The 22,060-nt window shown below is 40.1% G+C and overlaps 1 protein-coding gene across 1 annotated transcript; it reads right to left on the bottom strand.

Annotated features, from left to right (window-relative positions):
• Nucleotides 1-7: 7 nt before the first annotated feature.
• On the bottom strand, nt 8-7,877 carry smad4a (SMAD family member 4a). The gene is made up of 11 exons (XM_034192914.1): nt 7,613-7,877; nt 4,529-4,839; nt 4,254-4,428; nt 3,869-3,898; nt 3,575-3,778; nt 2,898-3,005; nt 2,674-2,724; nt 2,387-2,570; nt 2,075-2,243; nt 1,666-1,804; nt 8-907 (listed from the first exon to the last, which is right to left on the bottom strand). The coding sequence occupies exons 2-11, from the start codon at nt 4,766-4,768 to the stop codon at nt 696-698; spliced, it is 1,512 nt and encodes a 503-aa protein (XP_034048805.1). The 5' UTR covers nt 4,769-4,839; nt 7,613-7,877; the 3' UTR covers nt 8-695.
• Nucleotides 7,878-22,060: the final 14,183 nt, after the last annotated feature.

Raw genomic sequence — 22,060 nt, 5'->3', positions numbered from 1 at the left:
GATTTTTCATGTGAAAATGACTTTATAACCAGTTACAACTGGAAGAAAACTAACAGGTGTTTTGACTTGTGTGTGGCGTTCAGCAGAACGGCGTGGGAAAAAAAAAAAAACAACCCGTGATCATCAGTTCAGTGTTGATCAGAGCAGCAAATATTTCAAAATGTTGACTGATTTACATATTCATGCCTGCCACTCCTATGGCCAGTTTGAGAGGTGGATGTAGTGTGCAAACATGTTCACAGCAGACAGATTCCTCGGCAGCCCGGCAGAAAAATGCACTGGACGTGAAGCCTTCAAGTTTTAGATATAAAACATGTCTGCTCAGTTTCTCTGCAGATCCACCGGGCCAGTGAAAATATTAAGGACCAATCTAGCCTGAAGCAAAAACAAAGGAGCTCAGACTAACTCGTGCAGTTTAAAAGAGTGAACTTTAAAACATTATCTGTGTCTCTTTGCATGCACACTTTAATCTTGAGTTTCCACTATTTTATGCACCTCACTCAGCTCTGTGGAACTACTGGGAGCAAGAGATGTGAAAGCAGCATGCTTAAATATACTGCCGGCCTTTATGTCACATTCCAAGACTACAAGCTACTCAGCTAGTCTTCCCTGCGGCTGCAGTCTACCTAAAGGCCCTCTAGGCCTATAGGTGGAGTTGTGTGTTAAGTTCTTTATTGTACAATTCATGTCTTAACTCAGTCAAGAGGTTGTGGGTCAGCTATGGGCATGGTGTGCAGCACTTCATCCAGCAGCTGTAGTGCTCGGTGTAAATGGATCTCAATCCAGCAGGGCGTCTCTTTGATGCTTTGCCGCGGGTAGTCTGGGCCCCAGCCCTTTACAAAGCTCATCCGCAGGATGCACAGCCTGCGTAGGTCATCAACCCCGATGCCTGCGGCAGCAGACAAACCTGGAGGAGAATTACAGCCAGCAACTTTTTAAATATCGATGTAGAACTATGGGCCAAATCTCACAGAAACATGTCAGTAACTCCTGAAAGTGAGGCAGTAAAAGTTGTAGCGATGCAGATCAGCATCAATAAATTAGCATGGCCCTCTGGGTTGACTTAGAGCTCTACTGCATTGTTCCATGTATTTTAAAAAATTTATGGAAGACAGGATTTCTCTCATACAACACAATCATCAAAGTCAAGTAAAGCACTGTGTCCATATAGCACTTTTTCCCAGCAGTAAATAGTGGAGATGGCAGCTGGAAATGCTTCGTCGCAGTGCTTTCTTAAAAAGAAATAACCCCTACTCATGGGATGTTGCTATTACCGCAGTAAATGGTCAACGACTGTCTTATCATACAGTGATTAAAGTTCTCGCCCTCAGCAAGAACCAAGTGTCTGTCCAAGTGTCTGTCCCATCACAGCTTCACCCTCATGGAGTGACAAGTTTGCTCCATCTGACCGGTTGCTGGAAAAGCTGCTACAATGACATCACAGCGCCCTTCTAAAAAGGTGAGGGATTTTCAACTTAACACTGCGATCAGCAGCACAAAAAAGTGGGTGGAGCTCATGTTTCTGAAGGCAGCTACACGCACTCACTTCTCATTTACAACAACTGAAAAAAAGATGCTGACAGTAGGGGAGGGAAAAAAAGTGCTAGGGGATAAAAACTGTTATTGCTTTGGATACAGTGGAGGACAATGATTAAAAACACTCACTGATTGCGGGAGCAATGCCTCCCACAGAGCCAGGACCTGGAATGTTTCCAGCCACTGCTGCCGCTTGGGCTGCAGCTGCTGCCTGCGCCGTGGCCGCCTGCTGCTGCATCTGCCTGTGGCACTGACGCAAGTCAAAAACCTGAACGCAACACAAGACAGAGTAAACACCGAGCATGTCACTGTGTGCCACTATTTCACAATGTAACATAACTTAACCCCCCCCAAGAAAACAGCTGACCCCCAGCTGTCAATGGAGACCACAATATTCTGCTAATTCTTAGTTTATTGTGTAAAGTTTAACTATCATTACGTAGACAAAGACAAAAATCAGTTTTATCAACACATTTCTTATACCAGCTACTGTGAGTCTTTCTGCTTTGCAGCGTTGAAGGTGTTGCTGCAGTTTCACCTTAATGTAAGCACTTGGGTAAATCTTGTGAACAGCATCTCCGGGGGCGCGTCCAGCCTCACGATCCAGGTAATAACTCTGCACAAACACTGCGTGATCGCTCAAACAGCGCACCCACACGTCGCCTTCACCTTTGCACTCCAGCTGCACACCCTTACCAATGTGAAGCCTGAGGAGAAGAGTTTAAATTAAGGAAAAGGGACTGATCACTGTTCAAGACCAAGACTGTTGACACTAGGAGCAACACACACTAGAAATAACCACCAATCTAAGTGTGTGTATATATATATTAATTAATTAATTACACAGTACCTGGCTCTCTCTATGTTCTCTGTCCTGTGCACGTTGCTCAGCTGTCCCAAACAGAAACGATCCCCACCTGAAGGATCCACGTAACCATCCACAGTAACTATCGGGCATGTGGACGGCACCTTAAAAGTCTCCCCGACCTGAACATCCATCTCAAAGTAAGCAATGGAACACCAGTATTCTGGAGCTAGAACGAAACAAGAAAAGTTCAGCTCAGGACGTTCCACTGACTGCTTACAGTTCTCTAATGAAGGTAAACGCCGAGAGTATCGGCAGCTCAACACACTCACCAGGGTGGTTGGATATCGGGGGCTGGAAAGCTATTTCATTGCTAACAGGCCCTGCAAGAACATATCCATTTTAATTATTATAATTATATATATTATGGACAAGGAATTAAATCACACAGCTTTTTAGTTGGTGACAGAACAGTAGCAGTAACCGTGACCGACATTCACTGCAAGTGAAACTGGACTTAGTTTTTAAAATTCATCAAAGGTTTCCATAAACTCACAGTAATGGCCTGTGTGAGGCATTGGTGGGTGATGCTGTAGATGTCCATTCTGGTGTTGAGGCACCGCAGGGGTGAAGCTGCTGTTTCTGCTCCAGCTGGGAGGAGGATCTGTGAGTAAAAGCCTTAGATGTTATGATGCCCACAAAGCAACAATTTCAAACTCGGTGCTGTTTGAACATAATCCTTTAGACCTCACAACCCACTGGTGGATTTGAAAAGGCAGGTTTTATTTAAAATGGTCAAACTAAAAAAATTCACCATTAAATGTCACTGAATCAACTAAACATCTGCACCGAGCGCTACTGTCAGGAAAAATTAAAATATTGATATTTATTTATTTTAATCTATACACCTAATTTAAAATTATGCCAAAATAATTATATTGTTCAGATCCTGTTTTAAAATAAAAATAAAATAAAAACAATCTGCTCTCCTCAGTGCATCTGTGAATCCTTGATACATCTATAACTGTGTTACAAAGTGCAAAAGACATTTTTGAGTTCTACCAACTTGGAGGTAAGATTGTGCTGTCTGCACATGGGTTAAAGATTTGCAGGTGCAGTGAAAAAGGTCTCACAGTATGTAAAAATGTGACGAGAGGATATATCCACCAAAAAGTAACCGCAAACCTTTTTTTATTATTATTTTTATACGTGTATCGTCAGGCAGCATATTACTTGAAGGTCCAGCAGCGATGGTAGAGAAGGCAGAGGTTGAAGCTGAGCTGCTGGCTTCTGATGGGGGGAGTAGAGCAGGGGTGCTGAAGGACTCCTGTGGGCCCGGCCTCGATGGTGGATGCTGAATTGTTTGCAGGTGGCTTTCATTGCTGGAGTGAGATTGCTGATTATCGAAGTCATACTCGTCCTTCACCAAAAGTGGACCTAAGATAAGATAATAGGCATTAAGACTGGAGGACAGACACAAAATTTGAAAACAATAATAATAATACATAAAAAAAAAACAGCACTTACCTGAAGTCGAAAGCGTCAGCCCTGATAAATCTCCAGAAACAAGAACAAAGCACTTATAAGTAACTTAAATTGAACAATATCCAAAGTGAAAATCTGAACACTGACTGTATAAAAATTAGATCGCCTCAGCCTCAGAATTTTAAAATGAACAAAACGTATTCTAGAAAGTGCTCAGTCATTTAAAAAAAAAGAAAGAAAGAAAAATATTTAGCTATATGTGAAGTCCCGTGATGGTTACTTAATACAAATAAAAATTACATTTTTAAAGTTTATGTACAGGGTTAAATCATGACCAAAAAAAAAAAAATTATATCCACAACAAATCCAACACAATGTATCAACCTTTGCATCCTTTACAGTGAGCTTTTTAAATCTCTACATTTACCAATGCCAGGGGAGACCACCCTCTCATAGTGGTATGGATTGACACACACATTGTCACATTTCAGGTCAAAGGCATACTGGCAATACTTCACATGCTTCAATTCATTCTTGTGCAGATCGGGCCAACGCCACAGTCGGGCGTAGACTACATGAGGAAAACCTTTACGTCCCGCAACCTGAAACACAGAGGCAGAGCTAATGCTTGCTCTCATACATAACTTCTAATGACTTAACACTACGTACATTAGCTTTTGTGACAAATAACTACAGCTGTACCTGCAAGCGTCCATCCAGAGTTCGCTGTATCGTCACACATTTGCTTGGGTGTGCTCCATTTGTAGTGATGGCTGTGATAAGCGAGTCCAACTCATCTTTCTTCTCCTTCAGCTTCTTGACTAGACTCTCAATCGCTCGCTTAGCAAAGCTTTCGCTCTCTCCTCCCTGCCGGTGGCACATCAGGCTGTGCACGATGCTCAGGCAGGCATCGTTACTCGTGGGAGTGTTAGTGATCGACATCCTGCTCCTTAACTTTCAATCTTTGGGAGGCTGTTCTTTTCTGTGGTCCGATGCAGTCAAGGGGTATCAACCTAAAACAGAAAGAGCAGTGACCTGACTAAAGTGTCATATCAGTTTACCGCCTTCAGCTTTGTCAGCCTTCTCAAAGTTCTGGTGTTTCCTTAACGATTTTGATTAGCAGTGGGGACAGGCCAATCCACACCCTCCAATCATTACAATGAAATAAACTGACAGTTCGCTGCAACACATTCATTGCGCTGACGTAACGCATCACGTAATAAATCTGTTTCCTGGTCCAAACAAAACACTTATGGTTATGTAAATTGACAAGATTCATTTCATAAATGGTCGGTACAGCCGCTACAGCATCAGCAATCAAAACAAAAAGGCCAGGGTAGGTAACGAGAAATTTCGTTACAAACCAGAAAGCTAAAAAGACAATTAGAAAAACCACGTCGGACATGAACGTACTCCACAAATATCTAAACAGCATCGGGAAAAACACACGGATTGAAAGCTTACCAGCTAATGATCAGACCATCTGTTAGCAAGTTCTTCATGGAGGTGAAGAAAGCGAACAAGCTCAATACTGTTAGCAGCATATTCGGGTGATACTATAAGTTTGCATGTTTATATAACAGCCATATAATAAATAAATGATTAACCTTGTTTGCTTGGTCTGTACGGGGATATCAGACCTCTGTGTTTATCGCACAGACCGAGCACTAGCGAGGTCCGTACTAACACCTCAGTCTGATATTTCCCCGTACAGACCTCACACTCTGTTAATAATCCTTTAATATTCAAGTGTGTAGCTATAGTCAGGGTCATATTTGGAAAGTGATTTTTTTTTTTTTTTTTTTGCTTCCATAGACCACCGCAATGGACTTTTAATGAAACAATCAAGATGTGCTTGTAGTACAAACTTTCTACTTTAACAAAATACTACAGCCATTTTCAGAGCCCATATGTATTTGGACAAACTAAATCTAGGGACTGTTAATAGAAATCAGAACTTTTACAGCCAGTTTTATTTAGACATTTCAAGGGACAGATACATGAATATTTCCAAATCACTGAGTACGTCTTGGATTTCATTTACATCACTCATTAAGAAATACAAAAACATTATGATACTGTAGCATAAATCTGTCTGCACTGAAATAAAATATCCTAATTTATGTTTCTGCATTTGAAAAATAGTAAAACTATAGCATCGCATTCGTAGAGCACAAACAGTTTCCAATTCCACAAATTTTACCTTGGAAAAAAAAATTCAAGGTCAAAGTCCTGTTAAAAGTGGTTTTTCATGAGTTAAATTAGATGTGAGCAAATGACAGGAGCATGTATTTAGTTCGTGCACATAAAGCAAAGGTTTTTTTTTTGTTTTTTTGTGGTGTCAGGTTTTGCTTTGTTTTTTTATTACTTCAACTTTTTTCAGATCATTTTCACCGAACATTGGTCATCTCTGCTATGCACAGTCTGTCATTGCTTTTTAGCACTTGGTTTCTGACTGATAACTGGAAGACAAACAAGCATAAAATTGAAACCTCCATCCAATTTTGGTGGTAACAGGAAAATGAGAGTGATTGAGGCACTTCTGACTGAGATACAATGCAAAATGTACAGCAAATGGGCTTTTGAATAATAAATTCAAATGTCCACAAAATCTGTAATTCAGAGCAGATCCGGATCAAACTTTATCAGTCAATAAAGGATAACATCATACATAATGCTCTGAAATATGAAATAAATTCAATCTTTTTTGACAAGAGTTATGAATTTTTGAAAATTCATCAATGTTAAAGGATATGGATTTTTTTTTCTTCAATTTTCTAAGATTTTTCCTGACTTTAACCTTTGACCTTGAAAATTTAATCAGTTCTTGCCTATCAAGATATGATCCTCTGTAACAATTTCATAATGATATATGAAAATTGTGGGTTCCAGGCTGTTCACCAACAGACAGACAAACAAACATAACCTCTGCACAACTTTGTGGCAGAGCTAAGTATTTAGACAAATTCTGATCATTTGCAATTGATGTACATATTTAAATCATGTAAATCCAACAGATTCTCTTTTCAGTGTGGAGTAGGTCAGGCAGTTCTCAAAGCCGAGCAATTGTTCAAGATTTGTGAGGGAAGCCACCAAGACACCTGTAAGTAGTTATAAGCTTCTGTGCCTGTAAGTGACGAAACTGTGCATCATGCAACTTTTGTTTGTTGCATTACTTTGTACATCTTCAAGGTGGAGTGGAACAGAGAAGGATTTTGAAAAAAAAGTGACATTTTAGCTATTTTTTGGTGTCAGAAGGCACGTGGGAGAATCAAGCCTAGGATTTGATCTGTCTTCTTGTTTGAAAATCCTTCTCTGTTCCACAACACTGGAAGCAGATCTTTACCATTTAATCTTCATTGTGGTGGTTTATATAGCAAGATTACAAAACTGGTTATTTTCAAATAATTATGGCTGAGACTACATCTTTCCTACCTTCTCGTCACACCTATTCTTCAGCAGTGGAAACAAGATATACACCGGGGTTTGGTATTTTGCTTGAGGTCATTAAAAATTGAAGATCACTGCATTAAAGCTTCATATCACGTTCGTGCACGCAAAAACTGAGCACTGGGCAAAACACAAGCATAACATTTAAAACTTACTCAGATTTCTTACCTTGGTTTCATATATTACGACTAAGACTGAACAAAATTAAAAGGATTAAAGTGCATTTTCATAATACTTATAGCTAAAGTTAGCTTTGATGAGCATTGGGGCTACAAATACATTTTCTTCAGTTACTCTCGCAGGTAATATTTCACCACCAAAATAGCATAACCTTACCGTGATTGCTCAGCACGGTGCAGTTATTACCAGATGTAAAAGATAACTGAGCGGCTTCACTAATGTAATTTTACGACGTTACCTCGTTGGCCTCAACTAGCTTGCGTCAATATTATTTTTGCTAGCTAGATAGCACATAAGCTAACAGCCAACATACATTTGTGATAAGACACTCCTATTTGAGCTATTATTCTACAGAGGCCCAAACCAATTATTTTAGGTCGTGGCCCATTAGACTAGTATCGTGAATCGCACTTAAAGTTGTAAATTTCTTTACGCTAATGCTAACAACAATGCGGCTACAAGTTAGCTAGCCACGAAAATAAAAAAAACAACAAAAAGTCCCTCCTGCTACGCTGCGACTGCGCATGCGCAACTAAATCACAAGCGTTTGCTATTTTTATTTAACTTGTGTGCACATTTATTAAATATAAATGGTGTAAATAAAGCCACTTCATTATTAGTTGTTTTTTTTTGTTGTTGTTTGTTTGCTTGTTTGTTTTTTTTACCATGATGAAGCTGATTGCAACAGGCAAAAGCCCATAAACTCATTCAGAGTTGTGGGTGTCTAAGTGGTGGCTTCCCTTACTCCTTAACTGCATATATATATATATGTAACAAAAATTTACTGAGATGTTCACATCCAGTAAAAAGTATGTAAATTTGCATACACAATTGATTTTTTGATTTTTTTTTTTATTTGTTTATTTAGCACAAAATAAAACAGATATAAAATAAAGTATATACATAAAACAAACCAAAGAGAGAGGTAGAGAAAACAAAATACAATATAAATAAGTGCAAGGGAGTGGTTGAAGCCAAAGGTTTATAAAGAATCCACTCCCAACAAAGCAAACATAACAGAATGCAAAGGAATTACACCATTTTTTCCAGATTAAACAAATCATTGTATATACTCCTGCAGGATCTTTGCTTTTAGACCACTTTTATACATATATAAGGTGAAAGATGGATTCACAAGATGTACATTATCATTCCAAGATTTAATGCCATGATATCTGATGTGATGCTGATAACGAGTCGCTCTATGCGGTAAATGCAAATGTGCAGCCTACCTGGTTGGATAATTATGAATTTGATGGTTAAGCACAAAATAATATTAAATAAAGGAAGGCCACTTAATATCATAGAGAGCTCTGAAAACAAATGTACAAGTCAAGAAAACTATTTATATGGAAAATATTTAAGAGCTGCAATTTAAAAAACAGAGGTGCACTTGGAGCACCAGGTTTCGAACGAGTAGCTATTCGAGCAAATTTTTTCTGTAGAAGAAATATTTTGTTTATAAATGTTGCAAAGGTCCTTCCCCATACCGTATTACAATAACTTAAATATGGATAACTAAACTATAATATAATGTTTAAAAGAAATTTGTGATGTATTAAATATCTTATTTTGCTTATGATTATTGACTTGGTTATTTTTTACAAACATCAATCAATCAATTCAATCAATTTTATTTATATAGCGCCAAATCACAACAAATAGTTGCCCCAAGGCGCTTTATATTGTAAGGCAAGGCCATACAATAATTACGTAAAAACCCCAACGGTCAAAACGACCCCCCTGTGAGCAAGCACTTGGCGACAGTGGGAAGGAAAAAACTCCCTTTTGACAGGAAGAAACCGCCAGCAGAACCAGGCGCAGGGAGGGGCAGTCTTCTGCTGGGACTGGTGGGGGCTGAGGGAGAGAACCAGGAAAAAGACATGCTGTGGAGGGGAGCAGAGATCAATCACTAATGATTAAATGCAGAGTGGTGCATACAGAGCAAAAGAGAAGAAACACTCAGTGCATCATGGGAACCCCCCAGCAGTCTAAGTCTATAGCAGCATAACTAAGGGATGGTTGAGGGTCACCTGATCAAACCCTAACTATAAGCTTTAGCAAAAAGGAAAGTTTTAAGCCTAATCTTAAAAGTAGAGAGGGTGTCTGTCTCCCTGATCTGAATTGGGAGCTGGTTCCACAGGAGAGGAGCCTGAAAGCTGAAGGCTCTGCCTCCCATTCTACTCTTACAAACCCTAGGAACTACAAGTAAGCCTGCAGTCTGAGAGCAAAAGCGCTCTATTGGGGTGATATGGTACTATGAGGTCCCTAAGATAAGATGGGACCTGATTATTCAAAACCTTATAAGTAAGAAGAAGAATTTTAAATTCTATTCTAGAATTAACAGGAAGCCAATGAAGAGAGGCCAATATGGGTGAGATATGCTCTCTCCTTCTAGTCCCTGTCAGTACTCTAGCTGCAGCATTTTGAATTAACTGAAGGCTTTTCAGGGAACTTTTAGGACAACCTGATAATAATGAATTACAAAAGTCCAGCCTAGAGGAAATAAATGCATGAATTAGTTTTTTCAGCATCACTCTGAGACAAGACCTTTCTAATTTTAGAGATATTGCGTAAATGCAAAAAAGCAGTCTTACATAATTGTTTAATATGCGCTTTGAATGACATATTCTGATCAAAAATGACTCCAAGATTTCTCACAGTATTACTAGAGGTCAGGGTAATGCCATCCAGAGTAAGGATCTGGTTAGACACCATGTTTCTAAGATTTGTGGGGCCAAGTACAATAACTTCAGTTTTATCTGAGTTTAAAAGCAGGAAATTAGAGGTCATCCATGTCCTTATGTCTGTAAGACAATCCTGCAGTTTAGCTAATTGGTGTGTGTCCTCTGGCTTCATGGATAGATAAAGCTGGGTATCATCTGCGTAACAATGAAAATTTAAGCAATGCCGTCTAATAATACTGCCTAAGGGAAGCATGTATAAAGTGAATAAAATTGGTCCTAGCACAGAACGTTGTGGAACTCCATAATTAACCTTAGTCTGTGAAGAAGATTCCCCATTTACATGAACAAATTGTAATCTATTAGATAAATATGATTCAAACCACCGCAGCGCAGTGCCTTTAATACCTATGGCATGCTCTAATCTCTGTAATAAAATTTTATGGTCAACAGTATCAAAAGCAGCACTGAGGTCTACAGAACAAGCACAGAGATGAGTCCACTGTCTGAGGCCATAAGAAGATCATTTGTAACCTTCACTAATGCTGTTTCTGTACTATGATGAATTCTAAAACCTGACTGAAACTCTTCAAATAGACCATTCTCTGCAGATGATCAGTTAGCTGTTTTACAACTACCCTTTCAAGATTTTGAGAGAAAAGGAAGGTTGGAGATTGGCCTATAATTATCTAAGATAGCTGGGTCAAGTGATGGCTTTAAAGTAATGGTTTAATTACTGCCACCTTAAAAGCCTGTGGGTACATAGCCAACTAATAAAGATAGATTGATCATATTTAAGATCAAAGCATTAATAATGGTAGGGGCTTCCTTGAGCAGCCTGGTAGGAATGGGGTCTAATAGACATGTGATGGTTTGGATGAAGTAACTAATGAAAATAACTCAGACAGAACAATCTGAGAGAAAGAGTCTAACCAAATACCGGCATCACTGAAAGCAGCCAAAGATAACGATACGTCTTTGGGATGGTTATGAGTAATTATTTCTCTAATAGTTAAAATTTTATTAGCAAAGAAAGTCATGAAGTCATTACTAGTTAAAGTTAAAGGAATACTCGGCTCAATAGAGCTCTGACTCTTTGTCAGCCTGGCTACAGTGCTGAAAAGAAACCTGGGGTTGTTCTTATTTTCTTCAATTAGTGATGAGTAGTAAGATGTCCTAGCTTTACGGAGGGCTTTTTTATAGAGCAACAGACTTTTTCCAGGCTAAGTGAAGATCTTCTAAATTAGTGAGACGCCATTTCCTCTCCAATTTACGGGTTATCTGCTTTAAGCTGCAAGTTTGTGAGTTATACCACGGAGTCAAGTACTTCTGATTTAAAGCTCTCTTTTTCAGAGGAGCTACAGCATCCAAAGTTGTCTTCAATGAGGATGTAAAACTATTGACGAGATACTCTATCTCACTTACAGAGTTTAGGTAGCTACTCTGCACTGTGTTGGTATATGGCATTAGAGAACATAAAGAAGGAATCATATCCTTAAACCTAGTTACAGCGCTTTCTGAAAGACTTCTAGTGTAATGAAACTTATTCCCCACTGCTGGGTAGTCCAGCAGAGTAAATGTAAATGTTATTAAGAAATGATCAGACAGAAGGGAGTTTTCAGGGAATACTGTTAAGTCTTCAATTTCCGTACCATAAGTCAGAACAAGATCTAAGATATGATTAAAGTGGTGGGTGGACTCATTTACATTTTGAGCAAAGCCAATTGAGTCTAATAATAGATTAAATGCAGTGTTGAGGCTGTCATTCTCAGCATCTGTGTGGATGTTAAAATCGCCCACTATAATTATCTTATCTGAGCTAAGCACTAAGTCAGACAAAAGGTCTGAAAATTCACAGAGAAACTCACAGTAACGACCAGGTGGACGATAGATAATAACAAATAAAACTGGTTTTTGGGACTTCCAATTTGGATGGACAAGACTAAGAGTCAAGCTTTCAAATGAATTAAAGCTCTGTCTGGGTTTTTGATTAATTAATAAGCTGGAATGGAAGATTGTTGCTAATCCTCCGCCTCGGCCCGTGCTACGAGCGTTCTGGCAGTTAGTGTGACTCGGGGGTGTTGACTCATTTCAACTAACATATTCATCCTGCTGTAACCAGGTTTCTGTAAGGCAGAATAAATCAATATGTTGATCAATTATTATATCATTTACTAACAGGGACTTAGAAGAGAGAGACCTAATGTTTAATAGACCACATTTAACTGTTTTAGTCTGTGGTGCAGTTGAAGGTGCTATATTATTTTTTCTTTTTGAATTTTTATGCTTAAATAGATTTTTGCTGGTTATTGGTGGTCTGGGAGCAGGCACCATCTCTACGGGGATGGGGTAATGAGGGGATGGCAGGGGGAGAGAAGCTGCAGAGAGGTGTGTAAGACTACAACTCTGCTTCCTGGTCCCAACCCTGGATAGTCACGGTTTGGAGGATTTAAGAAAATTGGCCAGATTTCTAGAAATGAGAGCTGCTCCATCCAAAGTGGGATGGATGCCGTCTCTCCTAACAAGACCAGGTTTTCCCCAGAAGCTTTGCCAATTATCTATGAAGCCCACCTCATTTTTTGGACACCACTCAGACAGCCAGCAATTCAAGGATAACATGCGGCTAAACATGTCACTCCCGGTCCGATTGGGGAGGGGCCCAGAGAAAACTACAGAGTCCGACATTGTTTTTGCAAAGTTACACACCGATTCAGTGTTAATTTTAGTGACCTCCGATTGGCGTAACCAGGTGTCATTACTGCCGACATGAATTACAATCTTACCAAATTTACGCTTAGCCTTTGCAGCAGTTTCAAATTTCCTTCGATGTCGCCTGCTCTGGCCCCGGAAGACAATTGACTATGGTTGCTGGTGTCGCTAACTTCACATTTCTCAAAACAGAGTCGCCAATAACCAGGGTTTGATCCTCAGTGGGTGTGTCGTCGAGTGGGGAAAAACGATTAGAAATGTGAACGGGTTGGCGGGCTTCTGTTTAGGGCTACGCTTCCTCCTCACAGTCACCCAGTCGGCCTGCTTTCCCGGCTGCTCGGGATCTGCTAGAGGGAAACTAACGGCGGCTAAGCTACCTTGGTCCGCACCGACTACAGGGGCCTGGCTAGCTGTAGAATTTTCCACGGTGCGGAGCCGAGTCTCCAATTCGCCCAGCCTGGCCTCCAAAGCTACGAATAAGCTACACTTATTACAAGTACCATTACTGCTAAAGGAGGCCGAGGAATAACTAAACATTTCACACCCAGAGCAGAAAAGTGCGAGAGAGACAGGAGAAGCCGCCATGCTAAACCAGCTAAGAGCTAGTAGCTGCGCTAAGCTAGCGGATTCCTAAAAACACACAAAGTGAATAATGTGTAAATAATTTAGAGGTGATTCAGCAGAGGGAGTGCTTTAGTTAAGGCACATGAAGATTACACTGTGAAACAAATCGTTATCTAGGTAACGATCAGTCTAACTGCGCAAATTAAACAGCTAACAGATACAGCAAAACACCGCTGTGCTCCGGAACAGGAAGTGATACAATACCGCAGTGAGAGCCAACCACCAGTAGAGGCAAGCAATCGGAACATCGGAAATGTGGAAAAACATGATCAATATGTTCTCTCCAAGACAGTTTCTCATCTATCCACACACCCAAAAAACATATAGATGAGACCCTTGATATTATTTCATTATCAATGCTAATTTTCATTACACCATGATTACATTTTTTATTGCCAGCAAATAACATAAAATTAGACTTTTTATATTTAACGATAATCTATTGGCTTTGAACCAGGTTGAATAATTATAAAGATCATCATTTAAAGTACTAACCAAACTATCAATATCTTTGCTGGAAATAAAAAGAATAGTATCATCAGCGAGCAACAAAGGGAATGTAGTAGTAGAAACAGATGCAAAATCATTAATATATATTATGAACAATAATGGTCCCAGAATTGAACCTTGAGGTACTCCACACTCTTTACAATTGATATCCGAGTCCAGGTTTAGAGAAACATACTGTTTTCTTTCAGATAAATAAAAATGTATCAATTATTATGTATTAATAACTGTATTATTAATTCAGCATATCAAAATACCCTTGTGTACCAAATTTCAGTAACTTGTGTCCTTTAGAAACCAAGATAGTGACTATCAGTGTTTCAACATAGCAGCCATATTGGAATGGCTGTCATAATGGAAGATGGCAGCTGACCCAATCATCAGACCAGAGTTCAGCATTTGAAAATACCCCATATGCAAAATTTCACACTTTCTGCCAGAAGTGAACATCTTTTTCACATATCTATGCCACTATACTGCATCGTTTTAATAGCAAGGTGGAGTGTGACACGCACCAAATGCACTCACGTTATGCACTTTCAATCATTGTGCACCATTGATCATTCAGGTTGGGCCCACATTTCTCATATGCTATGCTCATTTTTTTTTTTTTTTTTATCCTTAAATTTTTTTTATCTCGAAGCACAAGGTGTAGACCTCGGTTTTAATCCTACTCATGCTAGCTGTCTGTGTCCTTGGATAAGGGCAGTGAACCTGTATTTCTCAGTTCACCTAGTTGTAAGGCACTGTAATCACTTTGAGCATCTGCTAGACAGAAAAGGCAATCCTTCCTCTTCACAAGTTATTTGTTTCAGTTTATGCCTCAAGAAGGTTTTGTGTTATGCTTGTCAGCAGAATAACTCAAAAATGTTGGAACTGATTGAGAGAAATTTTGTGGAAAAAGTAGCTCAGTTCAACGAAAAATTCATTTTTGGACTGCTGTGTCTTGGCAGAGATATATTTTTTTGGTCTTTCAGCAAGTTATCGCTGCAGATCAGGTGATGCTTTCACCAGTGTTAGTTGATGGGCTTGTTTAGTGTGTATCGCCACAATTACGCCACTTTTGTAAAAGTTGGAAGGGGGTAGAGCATGGATGAAGACAAAACATATAAAATTTTAGTGTAGGGCACATCCAAACACATAATTCAGTTTTTCAGGGATATTCCGAAAATTTGTAGGATCTCCAAGAAGTTGCTGGACATCATAGCATGCATATACACAGGTACTGTCCTGTCTGTGCTGTACGGTATTGAGGCAGAAACTGTGAATTTTCCCCAGTGAAAACCCATACAGTCTATGGTGAAAACTAGTGTTTTTCATGGATGTCTTCTGGGTCAGTGCTTGCATTGACTGGGTGTTGGGTAGGGTTGTGGAAACCACCGGCCTGGGTGCCTTTGTTGGTGAGAAAAGGTTGACTGACTTTGGTTTCACAGACAATGCTGTGATGTTTGTGGAATCAATGGATGCCCTGATTGCAGTCCCTGAGAAACTGAGTGAGGAATTGGAGTGTCTGGGTTGTGATTGTCCTGGTTCAAGCTTAAGAGCCAGTGGTTTAAGTTTAAGAGCCAGGCTTTCAACGACTTCCTGTTCTCTGCCATCTGAAATGTATCTGCATGTGATAAGTGTTATTTGTAGAAACAATAATTTATCTTGGCAGTGACTTTCTAGTCTCTGCGTCCTTGACCTTTGAGATTAGGAGACCCCTCAGACAAGCTCATGGAGTCATGAAGTCACTGGACAGAGTTGTTTGGTGATGTTGACATCGGTGCAGGTGAACAAAGTGTTTATGGTGCTGGTGCTTCCTGTCTTACTGCATGGTTGTGAGATTTTTGGCACTTTGGCACTTTACGGTGATGGTTGTATGTCTTTGGTACTGGGTTTCTTGGGAGGGTCAGTGATATGGTGGATGCGGGTATTGCAACAGCACCAGCGCATACTCCCAAACTTCACTTGACAGATTCAAGAAAAAAAAACTTTTTGTCAAGGTTGCAAGACAGGTCAAATGTAGAGATGCTTTTGGCAATGCTGATGTCTTTTTCGGGCAATGAAGTTCCAAGTCTTTAGGATCCTCATGCTTGCTTGTGAAACTTGGAGGCCTAACCAGTGACCTAAAGCAATGACTGAGATGTCTCAGGTATTCAGGTTCTTTTCCAAGGATCCTTGAGTAACTCTAGAATGACTGTGTCAAACAAGTGCTTACTTAGGGAGACTTAGATGAGAGTGTCACTTGTACAGTGAGGGAACCAAATAATGACATTTTGACCATGTGGTGTGTTTCTCTGGGCATGAATCATGATCCAGCACACAGATGCCTCAGTGTTGAGGACCCCAGCAGCTGGTTCAAGGCAAAGTGACAACCACCATTTCACCTGGACAAATAGATGGCTACTTTGAGAGTTGGGGATGAACCGGTTATTTGCCTGGGTGATTCCCATCTAGGATCCAACGTGGTTGCGTAGTGTTGTGGATGTGGCAACACACAGGACCAGCATATGCTCCCAGATTTGACTTGCAAGCACTCAAACACATGACTGAAGGGTTGGAATATGCGTTATGTTCCTATGGTGAAGGTCCTGTTGTGCAGAATGCACTCTAGTGAGGGATTATCTAGTTATACCTAAAATGAAACATGATTATCAAACACCATGAGATGCGTCGTACACATATGAGCATTATACATTTCCCCTATGTGCAAATCAGTGTGCAGAGGGAGGATGGCATCACTTTAGAAAGTTCCACACCTGCTGTTTATGTACTTCAGAGTGTTAACAGAAACCGGGGTGGCGATGGATAAGTTTGCTGCAGCCTTGATAAGGGGCTTTAGCATGTCAGAAAAAGGAAGTAGGAGGTTTCTGCGGTCACCAAGCAACCCGGTGGCATGAGTGTCAATAGAGCATGTCGGTGTTGGCGATCAGGAATCTGACACCACCTTCTCACGAATGCTGCCTCTTTGGAGTGGTGTGTCATCCTGAGTGACGGTCTACAAGCCTGCAGGTTCTGACACCTTGTTATCACTGTGTCATGGAAGCAGGCAGAGAGAGGCTCGCCAGGCATGTGACGCCAGAGGGATTAACAGCTGGGATCGGGGTGATGGGGGGCATTCTGCTTACCTTACAATTAGTTTGGTATGTACAGATTGCTCAGTTTTCTATTGTTGGACCTTTTGGTTTGAGATTAAGACAATATAACAAAGTTGTTCTCTGCAGTGATGGAAATTTCAAAAGAAACTGGCTGTTGATGTTTTTAGAATAGAAGCCCTGAAGACCTCTAGTGTACTGTGAAAATCCATTCATGGTTGGAAGCCATCTAACAGACATGTTCTGCAAGAGAGGCTTGCAAAAAAATTTAAAAAGTCAAGTCATAATTTTAAATCATCTCAAGGACTCCAAACACTGCAGGACATGGATACAAATGGAACCTTTTTGCATTTCTACTGGATGCAAAAAACAATTTATGGAGATGGATTGTTTTCAATTTAAATTGAATGTAAGAGAGTCCAGGTTTAAAAATAATACATCATTACTGTGTTACATTTCTCTGTCGGCAATACTTCACAGCAAAATGCACCACATCCTCTTGCAGAGGCTTTTCCAAACCATCCCTTTGAGTCATGTAAAATGCAGTGAGCAAATGAAGAATATAATTAGAATTTTGCAAAGTTTGATGCACCCACAAAAGACTAAAAGGAACTTTGTTTTGTTCATTTCATATCCCTTAGACCTACCTGCCACTTGCTGGATGATTGAAGGATGTGGTTGAACTTACATGTTGCTTGAAATGAACTTGATTGTCAGTTTCTTTTGTTTTGTTTTTGTTTCGTGTACATGTAAGTTTACACCCAAATTGCCCTTAAGGGGTTTGTTTTGGCAAAGTTTAAAGTAATTGGGGTTGAAGATCAAATTTTGATTTATCTGTTTGTTTTTCTACTCTTCCCAGGTCCTTTTGGTTATCTCCACCAATCTTGACACGGTGGATGACAGTCACCCCAGAATTGTCCTGTACAGGTTTCTTTTGACAATGGTCAAGGTCACAGAGGCCAATGGTCAAAATTATGATTTTTGTACTCCCGTGTTCACCAAACTTGGCACTCATATGGAGGTGGGTTCTGGAATTTCCCAGGTGAGGTTAAATTTGTTCAAACACTGGGGTCAAGGTCATTAGGGTCAAAGGTAGGGGTCGATCGTTTATCGGCCTGGCCTTGTCTGAGGGGCCTGTCTCTCTTCCTCTGAGTAAAAGAAAAAACTTCATCAAAATCTTTCATTAAATAATCCACAGTTCCTCTTGTGTCCATAGCTGTTGTTACATTCAGAAATTAACAGTTTATTTTACAGATTAAAGGCTTTGTGTTTCCATAAAAACTCTGTTTCCTCAACAGGGGAAACACTAAACCAGACAAGGTGCTTGAATCAAGGAGAGTAGAGGGGACTGGAGGAGGGGGTAAGAGCATGAGCGATAGGAGAGGAGGGGTTCACACATTCACATGGAAACAAAAGTTAATAGTTTTCATGGAACATTTACAAACTGTACAAGCTGTTTACTGTTTACAAACCATCACATGATCATTTGTAAACACCAAACGTTAGCGCAAAATGCTCATTAAAGCAATGGAGCAACTTAGCCATAAAGGATCATCTTCAGTGCACACAGCCTCACAGTGAAACAGGAAAGAATGACTGAAACTATGATTCAGACAGTTTATATCCAGGTTTTATTCTTTAAAGAAGAGCAGGTTTGTTGCACAAAAGTAGGAGAAAGCCCTGGTCCCACCGAATAATGAAGGATGAATAATGAGCCACGTAGCATGTTTTTTTTTTTTTGTACAAGTCCAGTTATTCAACAATCGTGGGAGAATAGTGGCTCCGTGAGGCTCGTAGAGGCAGAATATTCGGCTAACGAGGCTCATCTCTGAGCGTGGCGCTAATTTCACGAAGTTCAAAATTTAGCAACAACAGCCTGAGGCAGTTTGTGTACGAGTTAAGGTGCACTGACACGAGCACCCCTGTGACTCATACAATAGCACGAACGTCGTTGTGACGATCCCACCTGCTGTGATCCCAGCTGGACGCCGTTATTTGTTCTACCGGCTGCCACATGCTCTGCGCTGGATGCTGTGTATATAAAATATAAAAAAATTATTTTGTGGAGGATTAATCTTTTTTTTTCTGCAAATTGTCCATTGAAAATGGCTCTAATCGCATCCTGAATCACAGAGGAGGCTGCAGCCGGAGCCGTTCGTGCGTGCGTACCTAACTACCTGCAGAAAGCTTTTTGAGCTGTCTAAAAAAGTAATTATTTGTCATGTTTACATTGTCATGGCTTGATTAAACAGTTGCGTGTTCTTTCCTTCTTGTGTGCAGCTGTTAAATATGTTTATAACGGATTTAAGTTCTTGTTATAATCCTTCAGACGAGCTGTGCTCTGATGCGATCCGCTGACGTCACCACTTGCTCTGTTCACTTTTTCTTTTCTCCACTTGATGAGCTGCACATAGTGTTGGAGATTAGATCGCGCCACATAGCACGATATTTATGCGTGAAAGATTTTTAGAACATTTCAAAATTTTCTGTGTGCAGTAGCATGCACTGGCACCCCTCTCGTGTCCTGTCTGCACCTGTTAAAGAGGAGTTTACTCTCCAGCACGACACAGCACGACACAGGTCGTGCTATTGCGTGAATCAAAGGCATGCTTGTATCAGTGGGCCTTTACTACGAGGGCAAACGAGGATTTTAGAGGCATGTTTGTAGTGAGGACGAGGCTGTTAAAAGCCCATTATCCGGGCACCTGGCAGCTATGAGGACAGGACAGACTATTTCGGCTCAGCCCTCTTGCGCACTACAGTTCCACCTGCCGTATGTAAAATAATTATTTTGTAGCGGATTAATCATTTTCTGTCAGAGCTTGGATGTTGAAAACACTAATTGCGTCTGGAATCACAGAGGACATTTGGAGCTTTTTTCCTCTCTCTGTCTCGTGCGCTGAGATGGAGAACATATTTGGAACAGCTTAAAAGGTAAGTATTTGTAATGTTTATATTGTAATAGCTTTGTTGTCCTTTCCTTCTTTATAAATAGCTGTAAAAGTATGTTTATGATAGATTTACGATGTTATTATAATGGATCAGATGAGGCACGCAGACTCACATTCAAGATGAGCATTTACGCAGAACGCGAGCTCATGAAAGAGCGATTTTGCAGACAATACCGGCGGAACACAAATTTAAAAGTTGTATCACCGGTATCAAAATGACTGTAAGCTGCAGAAGAAATAAAGCCAGTGAGAAGAAGCACAGAGGCAACTCTCCAGGAACCCATGGTTCAGTTCTAGCTAGTCTGGTTATGGATGTGTTTTGTGTTTTTATTTATTTATTTATTTATTTATTTATTGGTCACACACAGCTGGGTGAACACACAGAACTGCTGCAATTAATGATCCTGGAACACAGGTGAACAGCCTGGCGCACGGATGTGCACACTGGCCGGACTGTACAGGAGCGTCTTTTTTGGACTGCTTTTAAAAAATGTGACGAAATCTTGAATGGTTGCTGTGAATTGAAAACCTACACTTTAAAGGGACCATGTGTGAGAGGGCTGGAGGTTTTGACCAAACCCATGCCTAAACGTGCACCAACGTTGCATTACATGGCACTACATGGATCATATGAGGCTTGCTGTGGATCATATGTGGCAACACAAGCCATTCGAGGCTGGCCGGGGCTCAACTGACAGGTCAGTCGTGGTTCTCTAGAGGCTGATACTTGGCACATGCGCGGTACATTGAGGTGCCTTAGTAGCGGATATGTGATAGCTTAAAATGTGGATCATTCTTCGAATAATCACTGATACACCCATGCGTGGCTCATTATTCATGGCTTATTATTCGGTGGGGCTGAGGTTTCAGGGATTAAGCCAGGATATCGTGGTTATCATTGCTCAATTTATCCATGATCCACTTGCACAAAAGTGGGATAGATTGATTCTGTGGAGCTTGCCTGCTCCAGACCAGACTAAGTTCCAGGATGTATTTAACCTCATCCCATATCTCAGTCAGCAGTCACCCCAAACAAAAACCAATAGTTATTCCACTCCCCGCTATTGTTATCATATTCAACTAGACCCGCTGTCATTATTAAAACACTTGTGATCATTAACTTCAATCATTTTAGATAAATGATGATTTTAGATGATGTTGCAATCATTGGATAATTTACAGTTTCCCATAGACTACATATAAAATACACATCCCATATAAACAGAAATACACATCAAGGAGTAACACGATGTACCTTTATTGAATAAGGATAAATCAAAGCAGGTAAACCATCAGCTCCATTTAAAACTGAAGTCACACAGTGACTCTACAAGATAGAAAGCACAGAATCAACGCATATTATACAACAGGTTTTTCCAAACCTTCCGCATTGGAAACAAGCGTATTTAACTGCTTCTGTGACTGATAAAAAGAGAAGATGCTGGGTGGAAAGTTTATTTCGTTTAATATATATTCCAGTAACCTCACAAATAAAATAAGCTTTTCAAAAACACTTTCCACTGTCAGATTCTGACCATGAAATCTTCTTTCTTGGAGTAACTCTTTTTTCTGGCTAAACATTGAAGCACACATTCCTGAAAGAGTCTGATCTTATTGTCAGAGATGTCATTGGAGCACTTCTGAACCTTTTATCTCACCTATAATAACAGAAAAGCAATTTCTCAAAAAGCAATTCAACACAACTCTTTACTGGGCAACAATTGTGCACGTGTTTCTTTCCGAACCTTCATTTCACTTTCTTTCTTTTCATTTTGTGCATTACTGTATAGCACTAAGGCCATACATCCATCACCAGAAGACCTGTTTCTGTCAGTTCAACAGAATTATTTAACACATCCCAAAATTCAGAAAACAAAAAAACAAAAAAAAAAAAAACCCATAAGTGCCATAAAATGATCAGTAAGATTTGCAACAACAATTTCAAAGCTCTATACATGATACTGATTGTGTTTCAGTGTAGTACAAAAATTGAAGCTTTATTACACTGGAGCAATCTCAGCATACATTAGGGTAGAGGTGCTTTACACTCTA

This window comes from Thalassophryne amazonica, chromosome 17, assembly GCF_902500255.1.
Source record: "Thalassophryne amazonica chromosome 17, fThaAma1.1, whole genome shotgun sequence".
NCBI lineage: Eukaryota > Metazoa > Chordata > Actinopteri > Batrachoidiformes > Batrachoididae > Thalassophryne > Thalassophryne amazonica.
The sequence above is the reverse complement of the archived record's forward strand: the minus strand, read 5'-3'. Positions and strand labels throughout refer to the sequence as shown.